This window comes from Amblyomma mixtum, chromosome 3 (genome assembly GCF_055824585.1).
Source record: "Amblyomma mixtum isolate Tamu chromosome 3, ASM5582458v1, whole genome shotgun sequence".
Taxonomy (NCBI): domain Eukaryota; kingdom Metazoa; phylum Arthropoda; class Arachnida; order Ixodida; family Ixodidae; genus Amblyomma; species Amblyomma mixtum.
The window spans coordinates 120,593,468-120,609,861 of NC_143014.1; the positions used below are offsets into that span (position 1 = coordinate 120,593,468).

At 43.5% G+C, this 16,394-nt stretch overlaps 2 protein-coding genes across 2 annotated transcripts in view; one reads left to right on the forward strand and one right to left on the reverse strand.

Annotated features, from left to right (window-relative positions):
• Nucleotides 1–9,138, forward strand: part of LOC149351626 (uncharacterized) — a 57,564-nt gene extending 48,426 nt beyond the window's left edge. Inside the window, exon 9 of the mRNA XM_089580945.1 lies at nucleotides 7,691–9,138. Within this exon, the coding sequence (XP_089437071.1) occupies nucleotides 7,691–7,708 (18 nt within the window). The 3' untranslated portion in view covers nucleotides 7,709–9,138. The remainder of the gene's footprint in view (nucleotides 1–7,690) is intronic.
• Nucleotides 9,139–11,419: 2,281 nt separating this feature from the next.
• Nucleotides 11,420–16,394, reverse strand: LOC149351627 (uncharacterized). The gene is made up of 4 exons (XM_089577067.1): nucleotides 15,825–16,394; nucleotides 15,340–15,400; nucleotides 15,116–15,281; nucleotides 11,420–13,126 (listed from the first exon to the last, which is right to left on the reverse strand). Exons 1-4 carry the CDS (start codon nucleotides 16,194–16,196, stop codon nucleotides 13,033–13,035), a joined length of 693 nt encoding a protein of 230 aa, XP_089433193.1. The 5' UTR covers nucleotides 16,197–16,394; the 3' UTR covers nucleotides 11,420–13,032.

A 16,394-nucleotide genomic window follows, 5' to 3' on the forward strand; every position in this document is an offset into this window, starting at 1 on the left:
GCGGGATCTTCAGGATACCGAAGATACGCCTGCACGAGTGCGAGAAGGCAGATCAGGCGCGCTATCATTGTTGCAAAGCACGATCCCATCGCTGGCCAGCAGCCAGTGTTAGTGCTGTCTATGAACGACTGTTATTGACGTGTGTGCAAGCCGTACTCTACATAAAACAGCAAGGTAGCAACATGCAAGCAGGCTTCGCCGTTGCCGTCCATGCAGATACAGTGTGTAGAGGAAATGTCGCCGTCTCTTTCGCGAGGACCCACACGCACACGAGCTGCTTGTTCAGACTTTGTGAGTGGTTCACCTGGGCTTAAATCGCAAAGGCAACCAAAGGGATTTGTATCTCAGTCAATAGTATCCTTGCCTGTCTTTTGGGGACCACGGTCTCGGCTGTGACCGTTTTGATGCATGGCTTGCACACGCATCCACTGGTGAGAATACTATGGCCTTCCAAAGCTTCCTTGTCCTTAAGTTGTCCTTAACTAAAAATTCATGACTGCGGATGACGTCGACGGGCGGCCACGTGTCCAAATCCATAGTGATCCATAGTGCACTCGTCGGCTCGTAGTGTGAATGGGTCCACGCTGCATTGCTTTGCCTTTTCCTCGTAGCGCGCCCGATCTTTTGGGCACAGCTGCACACAACAATCGGGAACAGAAACTGCTGACATCTTCCATGCGCGTCAGGGTGGCACACGAGCAACCCCGTGTTTGTTTGGTTGACTGTCGAAGACGAAGCGGCTCTCGGACAGTTCACTGCAGCCTGCCTGTGCGGCGTCGACTGCTGTCTGGGACGGCAAGATGGCGGATTACCCAGAATACATAGCGCCACCGGCGTTTGTGCAAGCTCACTACAATATCAGCAGCTGCGTCGGAGAGATGGAACGGCGAGGTGGTGTCTTCCAGCGGTGGCAGGCTGAGCAAGATCGGGCATACTGACGCACAAAGCGGTACATGCCACGTCGAAGTACCGCCGACGCCGACGTGCATATGTTTTCCATACACCGGCATGCGCTAGCACACTGTGGGTCAGCGTGGAAACCTGCGAAGATGCCAGAGCGGAGGCGACTAGCAATGACCAGGAGCTATTTGCGCCCACCGAGAGGTATACGGTAGAGCAGATCATTCCGAATGGCAAAGTGGTGAGCTTGGCTTTGGAGATCCCGAGATGCAGAATGCGTGAAGGTGGGGAATGTGAATACATTTCGCGTCCTTCGCTTCAATAGGCTGAATTTATTTGTCTGGCACTCAACGCCACCAAAACACTCGGTTAAATAAGTTGTTTTATTTGCAATGTCTTTCTGAGTGGTCTGTATATCTCGAATGACTGTCTCATTGTGGTCTGACAAGCAAGTAGCTCTGCCAGCATTCTTACACGATATCATTAAGGCTACCGCTTTGTAGAAAATCCAGCGTCCTCATCTGCGTCGGTGGCGTCCGCGCTGTGAGCGAAAAATCCTCGGAGAAGCAACGTCGGCGGGCCACCTAGGTCACGTGACGAGTCATCACACGCTGCCCACCGGGTTGTGAGCAAACTGACCAGCATGACACCTAAAATGATTGGCTGCGCGGGAAGAGCAACCTGAGTGGCACAATCCTCACCGGTGGTAGCACACATCGCTTGACCGCTGCTCCACTGCGCCAGGAGGAGTATGAGGACTCTTAGAAATACATGATTGCAAAAAAAAAAAAAAGAGAATGGCTAATTCCGCCCGTGTGGGCATTAAACCATTAGGCGTCATACCCTTAAGGCGGAGCTTAAGTGTCTACTCCAGTGTATTTTTCAGAAGAGCCTGGATTAGTTTCTGCATCCCCACAAACCTGTAGAACGGACTTAGGGATAGAACAGACATATGCAACAAAGTATTTCACGCACGATTGGCGAGCCAATGGGAACAGAAACAAAACTTCGGGGGACACTTAAGGAGGGGCGCGCCCGACGCAGCCAACGCGGCTTTGACATCCAAAAATGCATTAAAAAACGATTTTTTTTTTTTCAAATTGTTGTGTACGCTCAATGTATACCTCGTTTTTTAAGCTGTCCCGAAGTTTCATCGCTGACATCGACCGAGAAGTACTTCAAAAATTGTTTTGTGAGCCTTGGCGGTTGTGCATTGCGGGGAAACACTCTGGCAATGGGAGTTTTTCTCCGAATTATGCTTTCCTGCCTAGATATTCACCTTGCGGAGGAGATTTCTTCACGACTGTTTTATCTATCCCGACCCCGTCTATTTTGTTGCACTCCTAGGACCACAGTGCAGGTCGAGACTGTTTTTCAAATTTGTGAATTTTAAATTTGTTGAATAAAATTTTCTTCTCAGTCTAGGTAAGTCAGCGGACACTGCATCGTAAAAACTGAAAATCAAAATTTGTGCTTTGCGAAAAAAAAAAATTACGAGTGTCTTCATGCCAGTAGGAACGCAATGAATGTTGAACCAGCGTTCTGCCGCATTTTCTTAACTCTGCAGCATTTTCACGATATTCAGAGGAAACATATATAGGGTGTTTCACGTAACTTGAACCACGAATTTAAAAAAAGTGGCGCATCGGAGTTGGGTGAAACCAAATACATATTGTTTCCTGTCGTGTGGCGCTCCTCAGAGTATCTTTAAAATTCCGCTTAATTAGTTAAATAGCTTAGATTATTTATCGAAAATCTTTAATATTCACTTTAGAGTCACGTGCGTTTCGTTACGTTGTAGAGGGGATTATAAAACGGCCCATCCAGTTTTTTGTATCAAAGTTTCTTCTACTTGGTCCTTTTTTTTCCAGCATTTAAAGAAATCCCCTGAAATATGAAAAAAAAAAACACGTGATTGCGCTTTCGCGCTACTGTATTGTGTGAGCGAAGCGTGCGTGCTCACCGTCCCGACGTGAGCGGCCGACTCTGCTCTCAGCACATTCTTCCTGAACATGGAAAGCGCGCGCCGTGATCTGCGATAATAAGCAGGCCATTGACTATCAATTCAGACGGAACTATTGAGCCAAAACAAAGAACGAAGGAAAAGCAGTGAAGTCGCGTATTTCACGGTAGACTCCGTTTTTTTTTTTTTTTTTGTCGAACCGCGAGGCGGCCGCTCACTTGAGCACGGTCAGCGCGCACGTTTCGTTCGCTCGAAACACGGTTGGGAGCGCTGGAATATGGTAGCGCATGAGCGCAGTCACGTGGTGTTTTTTTTTTTCATATTTCGCGGGCTTTCTTTAAATTCCGGAAAAAAAGGACCACGTAGGAGGTACGTTGCCACAAAAAACTGGATCGGTCCTTTTTTAACCCCCTCACCAACTAATGAAACGCACGTTGCCGTAAAGTGAATAACAAAAAAAATGCATAATTAAGCTGAGCTAATTAATTAAGTGGAATTAAAAAATACACTGAGGAGCGCCACATGACTAGAAACAATATGTAGTTGGTTTCGCCCAGGTCCGGTGATCCACTTTTTTTTTTAAATGGTTTGGTTTGGTTTGGTTTATGGGGTTTAACGTCCCAAAGCGACTGAGGCTATGAGAGACGCCGTAGTGGAGGGCTCCGGAAATTTCGACCACCTGGGGTTTTTTTAACGTGCACTGACATCGCACAGTACACGGGCCTCTAGAATTTCTCCTCCAAAGAAATTCCAGCCGCCGCGGCCGGGATCGAACCCGCGTCTTTCGGGTCAGCAGCCGAGCACCATAACCGCTGAGAAACACCCCGTATATTTTAGAAAAAAAAAATCTTATGGAGATACAACAGTGAAATTTCGCCAGGGTTGTCATAAAAGTATTTCTACTAGGCTAAAAAATTTTCACGCAAATACATCAAGAAAGAATTCTTTTTTTCTTTCCTGCTGAAAGCCGTATTTTCCCCTTAATCTCCGCCTTATGTATGACACGGGAGCGTCAATATGACTTCCTTCAGCTGCCAGGGGTGGTCGTCATTGCATGTCACTTCGAAGACTGCCGGACAAGACATGCAAGGCCTCCCTTTAAACAAGTCGAACAAACATGCCTCGGTGGCCTGGGGTTAGCGTGTCCGACTAGGGATCCAAGGGGCGCGGGTCCGATTCCCACCTCATCTTATTTTCTTTCCAGTGCACTTAATTTGGATTCTTGCATGTCATAATGACGCTTGAGTCGTCTTGCGACCTGACCGTCACAATTTATGTGATGTTTTAATCACTTCTCAAATCGCCGCTCCACGTGTGACGTCACTACCTTTTCGACCAATCCGCATTTTCTCCGGCGCCGCAGAGTTCTCCGCTGAACAGGAACGCTGTCGCGTTAAAAGCCTGTTGTCATTGTCGTTATCAGGAATTTGGGACGGCACCTACAGCTAGCACCGCTAAGCATTGCGGCCTATAGCTGTCCAATGGGCGGAGTCGGTTTTTTTTGGTATGACTAATTGTACAGATAACGGACATGGTTTCTCGCCGTGATTTATGTTACAGATGGCCTCCCGCACACGTCAACGGCATCTCGCTGTCTCACCTAACGTTTGTCCCAAAACAATTCAAATTTTAAGTAATGGGCGTAATGGAAACGATACAAATTTAGAGCCCTTTTTGGGCGACAAAAACACGGTCTTTGAAGAATTCATAGCCCCAATGGCTCTCTTCCAGCGGCTTCAGATTAAACAGAGACTGTGGTTTCCAATATCATTTGCTGTGTTTGTCGAAACAAACAGAAAAATTCCCCAAAATTTACATTCTCACAATTCAGTCGCCCCATCTCATGCTGAAGCGCTGTACGCCAATGCGTCCACGCGCAAATAGACGCGGCGTAGCTGAATGGCCTAACGCTACACAACGCAGACAAAGAGGATCGTAGATTGAACCTTCGCTACTGCTCGGTACTTTTATTTTTTCCGGAAAAAAAAAAGAAATACAGCCGTTAGTTATTGCCTTATGTGCCACGTTGTGGCAAAACAAGCGAACTAGACCTCTGTCCCGAATTCCTGGTAAAGAACAGCAATCGGCAGGCAAATATTTAATAATTTTTTTGTACAGAACTACTCTATCACACAAGTAAACATTCGAAGTTTCATATACCGGGTGTTTCAAGCTCTGTTTTCCGCATGGATCCATCTTACCACCTCTCTTATTTAACATTTATGTTAAAAACCTTCCCGGTGTTAAACTTCGTCACAGATTTATCAATACGCGGACGACACCCTGGTCATCTCAACTAATGCCGATTTTTCATGTGCACCCAGGGAATTTCAACATGACGCTTCTAAGCTGTATGATTGGTTCCAGTCTAACTTGATTGAAATTAACCCCTGAAAACTCAGCTAGTCTCCACAAGAACTTGTCCCCAATGATGGATCTGTTTTATTGCTCAACTCCAGCTGCACATCGCGTTCTTGCTACCCCATTATCTGTGTTTCCAATGTAAAATATCTCGGTATATACATAGACGGCGATTTGTCGTGGAATACACACCTGGCATACCTGAGCAAGAAACTTGAAGGCATGGCATGCTTGTTGTATGCTCTGAAAGCCTACCTGCCATTTGCCATTAGACATTTAATGGACCACTCTCTGGGATATGCTCTGCTTAGGTATGGCATGTGCTGTTTCTTTAACTGTTTTGTTAAATTGAAAACAAGGATAAATCTTATTCTTAAAAACATGGCTACAAGTGTCATATATTCAACACTCAACAAATCACAAAGTTTATTCCTATCCTCTGGTCTGCCTTCCTTTGACACCTTGTTCAAATAAATTACTGTACTGCGGTATTTCTGGAAATGTGATTTTAAGTTGGAAAATGTTAAAACAGTCCCAATGCGAAAAATTCTTCGATTTGTTGTCCCTAGAGTGCGAATCCATAAGATCATACTATGTACCATATATATTCAATAAGCTCATCTCCACTAATGCCGATTTTTCATGTGCACTCCAGGAACTTCAACATGACGCTAATAAGCTGTATGATTGGTTTCAGTCTAACTTGATTATCTTTTTCACTTGAACACTCGCAATCAGCTACGTGATGCCATTGCCAAGTTTGAAGAATTGTGAATACATATTGTAATTTCTCAACAAAAACTAAGTGCGACAGTAGCATAGGTTGTTGCTGCTGCTGGACGGCGCCCTACAAGCCCAATTGTGGCTTTGGCATGTTTTGAATAAAGTATTATTATTATTATTATTATTATTATTATTATTATTATTATTATTATTATTATTATTATTATTATTATTAAAAAAACAATACAGATTTTCTTTGAAACGACGTGAGAGATACGACAATGCGGTTTGTGCAGGTCAATTCTACAGCATCGCGGACGTTATGTACCTGATACAGCTCTCTAGTTATAGAATTAATTTAATAAATTTATAAATAATCAGTTTTTTATTTTTGATTTCAGGAGCCAAGATTATATGGTGAAATTTAAAGCTGGCAAGATCGATGGTGAACACATTTTTGAAACTTTCTTAATCGCCAATGTGGTACGTTCGAAATATTGAACGTCAAAAATACGCATTTTAAAGCTCGCTTTCTGCCTCGCGTATGTATAAAATGGTGTCGCTGCGCGTTGTTTTGTCGCGGAAATTGCTTTAACTGATTTTACGTCCAAAAATGCACAAACGGCTTCTTTATTCGCTGCATAAGAAATGCGAACGACGACATTTAATAAATTTGTAATGCATGAAAGTCATCTCAACAAGCTTTAAAATGCGTATTTTTGAAGTTCGGTATTTTGAACCACACTGCTGATTAAGAAAATTTCAAAACTGAGCTCAACTTTAATCTTGCAAGCCTTCAATTTCGCCATATAATTTCGATCCCTAAAATAAAATTTAAAAAGTTGTGCAGTTCATCATCGTCATCAGCCTGACTACGCTCACTGCAGGACAAAGGTCTCTGCCATGTCTCTCCAATTAACCCTGTCCTTTGCAAGTTGCGGCCACCGTATCCCCGCAAACTTCTTAATCTCATCCGCCCACCTAACTTTCTGCCGCCCACTGCTACTCTTGCCTTCTTAGGAATCAGCTCGGTTACCTTTAAGGACCAGCGGTTATCTTGCCTTCGCATTATATGCCCTGCACAAGCACATTTCTTCCTTTTGATTTCGACAAGGATGTCGTTAACCCGTGTTTGCTTCCTCACTGCCCGCTTCCAGTCTTTTAACGTTACACCTATAATTTTTCTTTCCATAGCTCGCTGAGTTGCCCTTATCTTATGCTGAACACTTTTCGTTAGCCTCCACTTTTCTGCCCCATAGGCGAGTACCGGTAAGACACAGCTGTTGTATACTTTTCTCTTGAGGGATATCGGTAAACTGTCATTAGCCCAGTACGTTCCCGCCCCTTAGTACTGTGTACGCCTCATCCGTCCTCCTAACCTCACTAAGCCCTATGACATCCCATTTCATACCTACTCGTTCCTTCAACAACACTGCTAGGCTAGCCTCACTGGATTAGTTAAATTTAGTTAATTCCTCTTTTCATTACTGCTATGTATCAGGTACATAATGTGCGCCATGCTGTAGAATCCACCTGCGCAAACTGCATTGTCATATCTCTCACGCCTTATCAAGGAAAAATCCGTATTAAATAATTTGAAACACATGGAATATAATTTAAAAAATAAAACCTCGGCTATAGCCCCAGCTCAGGCTTGGTTTATGCGAAAAGTTGCATGCGTTTACGAGGGTGGCAAACTGACGACGGACTTTCTTCTTTCTTTCGCACAATTACGCCCAAAAGCCTGGACCTCGCGAGTAGGGCCTAGCTCTGCTGGAGGAGCAGCGGAGGCAGCGCCACAGGGGTCCAGCGCCACAGAGGTCCAGCGCCATGAACGAAGCCGCCGACGACAGGAGAGACGAGCGAGAAGGGACTATAAACTGTTGGGGTATGGACTGTTGCTATATATAATGCATCTATGCATATATACATGGTCTGTTCTGAAAGTAGTAGGACTCATTTTTTTAAACAAAATTTATTCAAGAGAATAGTACAAACGATTAAAATTTTTCAAGGTAGCACCCTTCCGCACCTACACGCTGCTGCCAATGAGTTTTACAGTTTTCGTACGCCTCCAGGAACGCCTGGATCGGAATGCTGTTTAGCTCCCTCGTCACGGCCTGTTGAACCACCTCTACCGACCCGTGATGTTTCCCCTCGAGCGTCGATTTTATTCTCGGGAATAGAAAAAAGTCTGGCGGGGCCAAGTAGAGGCTGTAGGGGGGGCTGAGGCAGCGTTGCCGCCTTGTGCTGGATAAAAAATCGGGGTCCTCATTCACATGATGAAGAAGATCCTACCGGTTGGCCTTTTCCTCCTCTGACAACACTCTCGGCACCAACTTCGCGCACGGATAAGCACGGATTCATGGATAAGTTTTCTGTCACGATCTCAAAAACTTGAGTTTGAGGAATGCTCAAGTCATCAGCAATCACTCTGATACTCATTCTACGATCACTGTTAAGTAAATGTTTCACTCGCTACACATTTTCGTTGTTCTTGCTGGTCGAAGGGCGTCTGGAGCGGTCGTATTCCTCCACTCTTTCCTTACCTTCTCGGAAAAGCTTGTGCCACTCAAAAAACACCTGATCTACCCATGGAAGCGTCACCGTAGGCCTCCTTAATCATGTTGTGAGTCTCTTTGCCCGTTTTACCAAGATATATTCAAAATTTGATCGCGTAACGCTGATCCAGTAAACGCTCGACGATTCTGCGTGACGAGGCGTTTCGACAGGGGTTCACAGTACAAGCGACCTCCTCTCTTCAACGGCCGAGAGCCTACTGCCGATTTTCCCCAGCATTCCCAATATCCCCCTTCAACGATCCTGCACGCGCAGACCACCTCTCTTCCGCCCGTTCGCCCAGGAAAAAACCAGTCCTACTACTTTCAGAACAGACCCTGTATAACGCATCTTGCCGAGTAGGGGCCTCCCTTAATGTTTGCCAGTTCCAGTTGTGCCCTCAACTTGTTGTATATAAGTAAATTTTTGTACAGAAAACAACAGTTTATACCCCAACAGCACTGTAAATACTTTGTGTGAAATAACAAATTTATGTTTGTGTGAATAAATTTTGTATGAACAAATTTATGTGTGTGTTCTATTGACATTGCCTGTAATGCATGCAGTGCTTCTTTACTTGCATTTTTCTTATGCCATTGCATTTATATACAGGATGTCCCAGCTAACTTGGACCAAGGTTTATAAAGAAACTAAGCGTTCTTCAGAACTGAAATCGCGTGGATGTTGAGGTTTATCCAAAGTTACAGTAGCATTTTTTTGGTTCTCCTATTTGAATAATTAGTCGAGATAAATAAATTAACTTTTTAAATATAGCTTGAAACGTTCAGGCGTCAATAGGAAAGTTGTGGAGCTCCACAAATATCGTCCAACTCAGGCACTTCCAACGAGACAGACTTAGCGTGGCCGTTTTTATTCGGGAAAAACGAAAGCCCGCGGAGTTTAAAAAATACCACGTGACAGAGCGCTCCGTGCGCCCGGATGCGCCGCGATTACAGCGCTCTCATCCGTGCTTTGTAAGAAACATCACCCGCTTCGGCCCTTTCGTGCTGCACAAGACAGGGCTTCGCGATGTGCTTGGTTCCAAGATAAGCGCCAGTGAGTTCGGGCGGGAGTTGAAAGAAAGCGCGGCTCCCGTTTCTAAGGGCAATAACTGCACACTCACGTTAGCAGAATGCATGCGGAAGAACGATGACAATCTCATGAGTTTGAATTTGGGAGCAAGATCCCAACAAGCAGAGACGCATTTAACAAGCCTGATAACGTCGTGTGAATTACGCTGAAAAACAGGAGCCGCGCTTTCTTTCCGCTGCCGCCCGTACCCACTGGCGCTTATCTTGGAACCAAGCACATCGCGAAGCCCTGTCTTGGGCAGCACGAAAGGTCCGAAGCGGGTGATGTTTCTAACGAAGCACGGATGAGAGCGCTGTAATCGCGGCGCATCCGGGCGCACAGAGCGTGCTGTCACGTGGTATATTTTAAACTCCGCGGGCTTTCGTTTTTCCCGAATAAAAGTGGCCACGCTAGGTCTATCTCGTTGGAAGTGCCTGGGTTGGACGATATTTGTGGAGCTCCACAACCTTCCTATTGACGCCTGAACGTTTCAAGCTATATTTAAAAAGTTAATTTATTTATCTCGACTAATTATTCAAATAGGAGGAGCGATAAAATGGTACTGTAAATTTAGATAAACCTCAATAACATCCACGCGATTTCAGTTCTGAAGAACGCTTAGCTTTGGGTCCAAGTTAGCTGGGACACCCGTAGATTATATCTCCTGTGTGTTATATACCGTGGCCACACTTTCTAATACAGTGCTTCTCCATCTCGTTTTGTGTACATAATATCACCAATTCTTTGTATTTTGTTGCCGCGATGTTGTCATGCTTGCATATCTATGGTATGTGCTGCGCACCGCTGCCCCTGCTTCAGGTGCCGGGACCTCGTCAGGCCAATTGGCCTTTTGCCCCGGCTCCCTCTTTCTGTTGAAAAGAAAGGAAATAAATTTCAATTCAATTAAATTCAAATATCTAGGAATTACTCTTAACAACCAATTAACGTGGGGCACTCATATTTCTGAGATCTATTCAGCCGCTTTCTCTCAGCTTTGTTTCTTGAGACGTAAATTAAAACATACTCCTAGAAGTATTAAGCTTTTGGCTTACAAAACTTTTGTCAGATCCAAACCTGAATACTCTTCAGGCATGGTTACAGGCATGCTGCCTGTAGGCCCTGTGCTGTTTTATATTTATGTTAACGATTTTCTTCTCTGTATGCAGAATTCAAAAACGGTGATGTACGCTGATGGCACTGCAATAGTTTTTACAGGCAAAACTCTAACTGAAATTGAGACTAAGACACGCGAGTTAAGTAACATCTCTGCATGGTTTAAGGCTAATAAATTGACATTAAATGCTGTGAAAACAAAGTACATCCTGTTTAGGTCAAGGCCCAAACATATCACAGATACACGATTACATATTTGCCTCGATAACGTTTTAATTGAGCAAGTTGACATCATTAAATACCTCGGCGTAACCTTAGATACGAACCTTAATTGGCACAAACATATTGATACCCTGTGCTCCAAGCTTGCTTCAGCTTGTTACCTTCTACACAGAACAAAGGGGTTGCTGGACATATCTGTGCTGAAGATCATTTATTTTTCTCTTTTTCATTGTCATTTGACGTACTGCTGCGAGTCATGGGCTAGTACATACAGATCTTACGTTCATCAAGTTATCTCTTTGCAGAAAAGAGCACTGCGAATAACAACATACTCGGACAGGTATCAGTCTAGTGCTCCTTTGTTCAATAGGTTACAGATTTTGCAGTTTCCTTTGTTATATGAAATGAGAATCGCGATGGTAGTAAATAACATTATACAAAATAATTACCCGCTTTCAATTAATATTTTTATATTGCCTAATAGGAGTACTAGAAATGCAAGCAATATTAATTTTAATTACCCTGTAACCCGAAACGCCTACGGTCAGCGCCTAATTCAATATTGCGGGGCGAAAGTATGGAATAGTGTACCACTTGAAATTAAAATGGCTAACAATTTCCTGTTTTCAGTTAAGCGCTTCTACTTTTCGAAGATTGAGGGTTATGTTTGTTAATATTTTTATGTCTGCTGTTGAATGTTGCTCGCTGTTACTTTGTTCACTAATCATTTATGACCGAGTTTCATGTTGGTATCTTCTGTTGCTGTTATAACAAATGTGTACATTGGGCCTATACTATCTTCGGCTATTGTCCCAGCAGTTTTTCCAAACGTTTTGTATATCTGATGTGAAAATAAAGAAAGAAAAAAAAAGAAATAAATTTGGGACTCGCACACCAACAAAGATATCTTCAACTAGAGCTCATCCAGAAGAAGGCAGCACGTTTCATTTTTAATAAATATAGAAGGTGTGCCTCCCCAACACAGCTCATGAAAGACAATAGCATTCCGTTGCTTCGTACGCGCAGAAAACTTAACCGTATTTCTTTTTCATAAAATTATCTCAGGCAAGCTGAGCATTTCTCCCCCTTCATTCATCAAGCACTCCACTTCTCGAAGGACCCGCCATACTAGAGAGCACTCCTTACAGCCTCTTTTCGCTAAAACAAACTCATTTAAGCACAGTTTCTTCCCTCAAACAACAACAGATTGGAACGCACTCCCTGAATCGATTTTTAACTCTCCTGACGTAGGACAGGCGCTAAAAACATTTTTACTTCACTAAAAAGGAACAGCATGTATTTCTTTTTGTCGTTGCTATGTTCATCTTTTAAGTGCCATTTTTGCTGTGTGTCACATGAAATTTTTTCACGTGGTGTTGTGATTTGTGTTTTCTCATGCCCCTCCTGCTTGGACCAAAGCTGGCCTGCAGTATTTTTAAATAAATAAAATAAATAAATAAAAATGCAGAAAATATATATCATTTTCTATTCTCCATATATATTTTTCCTGCAGTGTTGGAATTATCTTTTTGGTGTTTCACAGATACATTCAATGAAAAAGCTGGAAATATCAGTTGTTGTTTTCTGTACCTTCTTTGATGTCCACAAAACTGATTTACTGATCACATACTTGCTGCAGAGAACAAATAAATTGGTGGTACAACTCTCGCTTTGCTTAGTTTACATTGTTCTTGTAGCGGACCCTCAATTCACCTTGGACCATGCTAGGCCAATATTGATGCAATAAAACTACAGCCAGCAAATGAACGCCACACAGTAAAGACAGGTCACGAGGCTGTGTACGAAGTTTGCATCTAGAACGACCAAATTGCTCAGGAACAAATCCTTTTGTAGGTCATTACTGCCTTTAAGAACTCAAATGTGCTTTGTACCGTCTGACCAGGGATGACCGATTGCCTAGTGTTCGGCGCTCATTAGTCAAAGATGCCCTTGCGGCGTAGAAACCCGTTACCATCATTGTTTTTTTGTGGAGACATCTTAGAGTGCCATAGTGTTTAGAGTGCCATATTTCCATTCGTGGTTGATTAAAATGCAGCTAAATGTCTTATTCAGCAAGCGAACTAATAAAATGTTACTAAAAGTCATTCTTGGCAAGTGCCCTAGTGAGTGCGGCGACCTTTGGTCAGAGAGTGCTGTTTCTTCTCTGTTTTCTCAGTTTTCGTGCCCCTGGCAGGGTTTATTCCAGCGATGGCCCTGGAAAACAAATCAGTTTTGGCTTTACTTACAAGACCACAATTATATCATACAACTTTAATTTTGAGACAGGTTTTCTGCTGCATTCAGCGGCCTTCACTGCCACGCCTCTTTGAAACATTATATCCACAGAGGGAAGAGGTGGAAAGACAAAATTACCAAACACGCGAAATATGCAGGGGTCAGGATGGAAGACTGAACTTAAAGAGCAAGTGAAGCGGTTTTCGAATTCGATGAGTTTAAGGCTGCCGAATGTGCGAAATGTGCAGGTAAAGCCTGCGAAATCGTTTTGCTCTAACATTTGAAATGGTGGCGTAATCGCCGAATAAAGTGGTCTTCGGCGTTCAGGCTTTGAAGTGCACAGCGACGGGCAGAGGCCCCGATAATGACGTCACGTATGACGGGACAACGTTTCCAGCAAAGAAACGGTCATTCCATGGAAGAAAACCGACGCCATCGAAGGTGAAGCTCACAATGCATTGTTTGGCGCCATCTGACGACGTACAGCAGCATGCAGACGTAAGTAGCGGACATCGAAATTTCGGCAACAATGACGTCACTGCCGAGTTTCCTCACACTCCTCCAACGTAGTGAGGAGAAGCCTAAACATCGTCACGGTTTTAATCGACGATTATGTCACCATTTTAAATGCTAGTGAAAAAATACATTGCATGGTTTATCTAGAAGCTAGATAGATTCGAATTCTTGAATAACCTTGAATTCTCAAAAAACCGTTTCAGCTTCCCTTTAAACATAAAAATTATAAAGGGCCCTTAAACTTGTTTACATGCTGTTAAGACGAAACCATATATTATCTCTTTTAGGGTTTTGTTTGTTTGATCTGCTTTATTTTTTATATCTGTATTTGATTTCTTTGATTTTTATTCCTTTAATTTTACCTTTTGTTTTTTCCTGTTTTGTCTTTTATCTCTAACGGTCACAGTATACTAAATGCATCGTGCATTCACTGGGTCCACAAGCCTTCGTGGCCTGAGGGTAGCGTGCCCGATTTGCAATCCGAAGGTCCAGCGTTCGATTCCCACCCTCTCTGAATTAAACATTTTCTTTTCAGCTCACATTAATTCCTTTGTGTACGCGGAGCTTCCTGGGAATTTCGCCCTTTCCAGTTTGGCACCGGTTGCTGAGTGGTCTCAGGGGGGATAACATGGGACAGACCTGCCTGGCCAATCTGATCTTTTCTAGACCACTTCTGTTAGCCGACATGGACGCTGGGTTATTTTCCTAATGGGGCATACAAGACTTTCACCTTGAAAGTCGTCCTTTGAAACGTCAGCTGCCAGCCTAAGACTTTCCTTTAGCTCCCTCGTTAACTTTAAAACTAGTCAAGAGCGCATAATAACTTCAGTTCACTTTAGAACGATTTAAAAAGAAATTATTCACCTCACTGGTATTTCAAAACACAATCACTTTAAAATAATTTCAGTGCTTTGGTTCTCAGCCCAATCTGCAGTTTCACCATTTCCCAAACCACTTTAACCTGTGGTTAAATATCAGGCTTTCAATGTGCCATCAACATGACGCTATTATCTGGCCATTTTTCAAACATTATTTTTCTCACAAACGTGTTTGAACAATAATTCATATTTTACCTAACATTTTAGGAGGGCGGCTCAGGTAAGCAGGACAGAGTTGTTCTTCAAACAAGCATTCCTTGGCAAGAGAAAAGGAAGGTATTTGTTGTAATGTAAAATATGGTTCTGCACGAACAATACTTGGCTCTCTGGAACCGGAAATCATGTTGGTAAAAGGAGTCCCTTTTCTTCCCCAAAGTCAAAATAAAGCTAAATGCAGTCAAATAATATCAGCCTACGTTTGGCCGGCCACAAGAATGTTGCTCTTTATGGCGCACTCTTCTTCAGCTCAGTGAATTGTTGCTGGGAAGAAGCACACAGTTCTACAAAATAGATGCTTCACTTTAGCTAAAGTACCCCAAAAAGCTATTGACAAAAGAACAGAGCCTGTTCTTACCTTTGGTTGAAGTCCATGGTCCGGCTCGTACCGAATTGGTATTCAATGTTGAAGGCAAAGTGAGACACGAACATCATCTTGAAGGCCTTCGCTGGAGTGGACGCCTCAAAAACTGGCTGGCCGTCAATGGTGATGGTAAAGGACGCCACAGTGAGAAAGCTGCATCCTGCACAAATATAGTACTGTTATGACGTGACTGTCATTATACAAATTAACAGCACTACCTTTAGCACAGATGAATGGCGAGCAGGGTAGGTCTCCCAGGTCATCATCGGCAGCCATCTCCTTGATGGTAAGGGCATAGTATGTGTTAACAGCAGTAGCCTGCATAACAGCTGATTTAAATTTATGGTAAACGCACAATGTAGGTAGACATTGTTAATATGGAAGTTAATGCCTGAATAGAAGCACTGAGAAAGCCTAAAAACTGGAAAACATCACGTAGTTTACTGCACAATTTTAATCTGTTACTTCTCTAGCTACTGAAGTTCCGTAACAACATCCACTGTCGACTAGAAAAAAGCGGCTCAAAATGCGAACATACTTTGATTATGACACTCAGAAAAGTCGAGCGGCCCGGCTGAATAACGTGGATGGCAGTACCAAAAGAACTGTTATGACATTCATCTTTGTGGCTTTATTATTACAATTAATAGAGGCTTGTTACTGCAAACATTTATGCAAGAGCTCAACTAATCATAACGCTTACCTCCAAAACTTTGTAGCAGAGGTCTTCCTCTTCATCCAGTAAAGCAAGTAACAACAGCGGGGTGCCTTCATATTCAGCTGCAGCCGAACTTCTCTCGGTCTTGCATGCCTCTATTGCATTCAAGCACTTTTTGGCGTTTTCCCTTTTTACCTGGCTGTGAGCATACCAAAAAAGTTGCTTTCCAACAGTTTGCAGGCTCTTGTCGAAAGCGTCTGACATATTAAAGCCCAGTAGGACGCTGGCGTGAGAATTCGGATGCCGCTCTTCAAACAGAAATGGCCAGTTTTGTTTGATATCTATTACGCTTCTTGATATCTTGATCAGCAGTCGCTGTGAAGCGTAGGTTTCCGACATCAGCCGAGTGATAAGCATTTCATTGCGAAATGAAAGCCTGAACTGCTCCAGTAAGGTTTATGGTGTATGGGGTTTAACGTCCCAAAGCGGCTAAGGCTATGAGACGCCGTAGTGAAGGGCTCCGGAAATTTCGACCACCTGGGGTTCTTTAACGTGCACTGACATCGCACAGTACAAGGGCCTCTAGAATTTCTCCTCCAAAGAAATTCCAGCCGC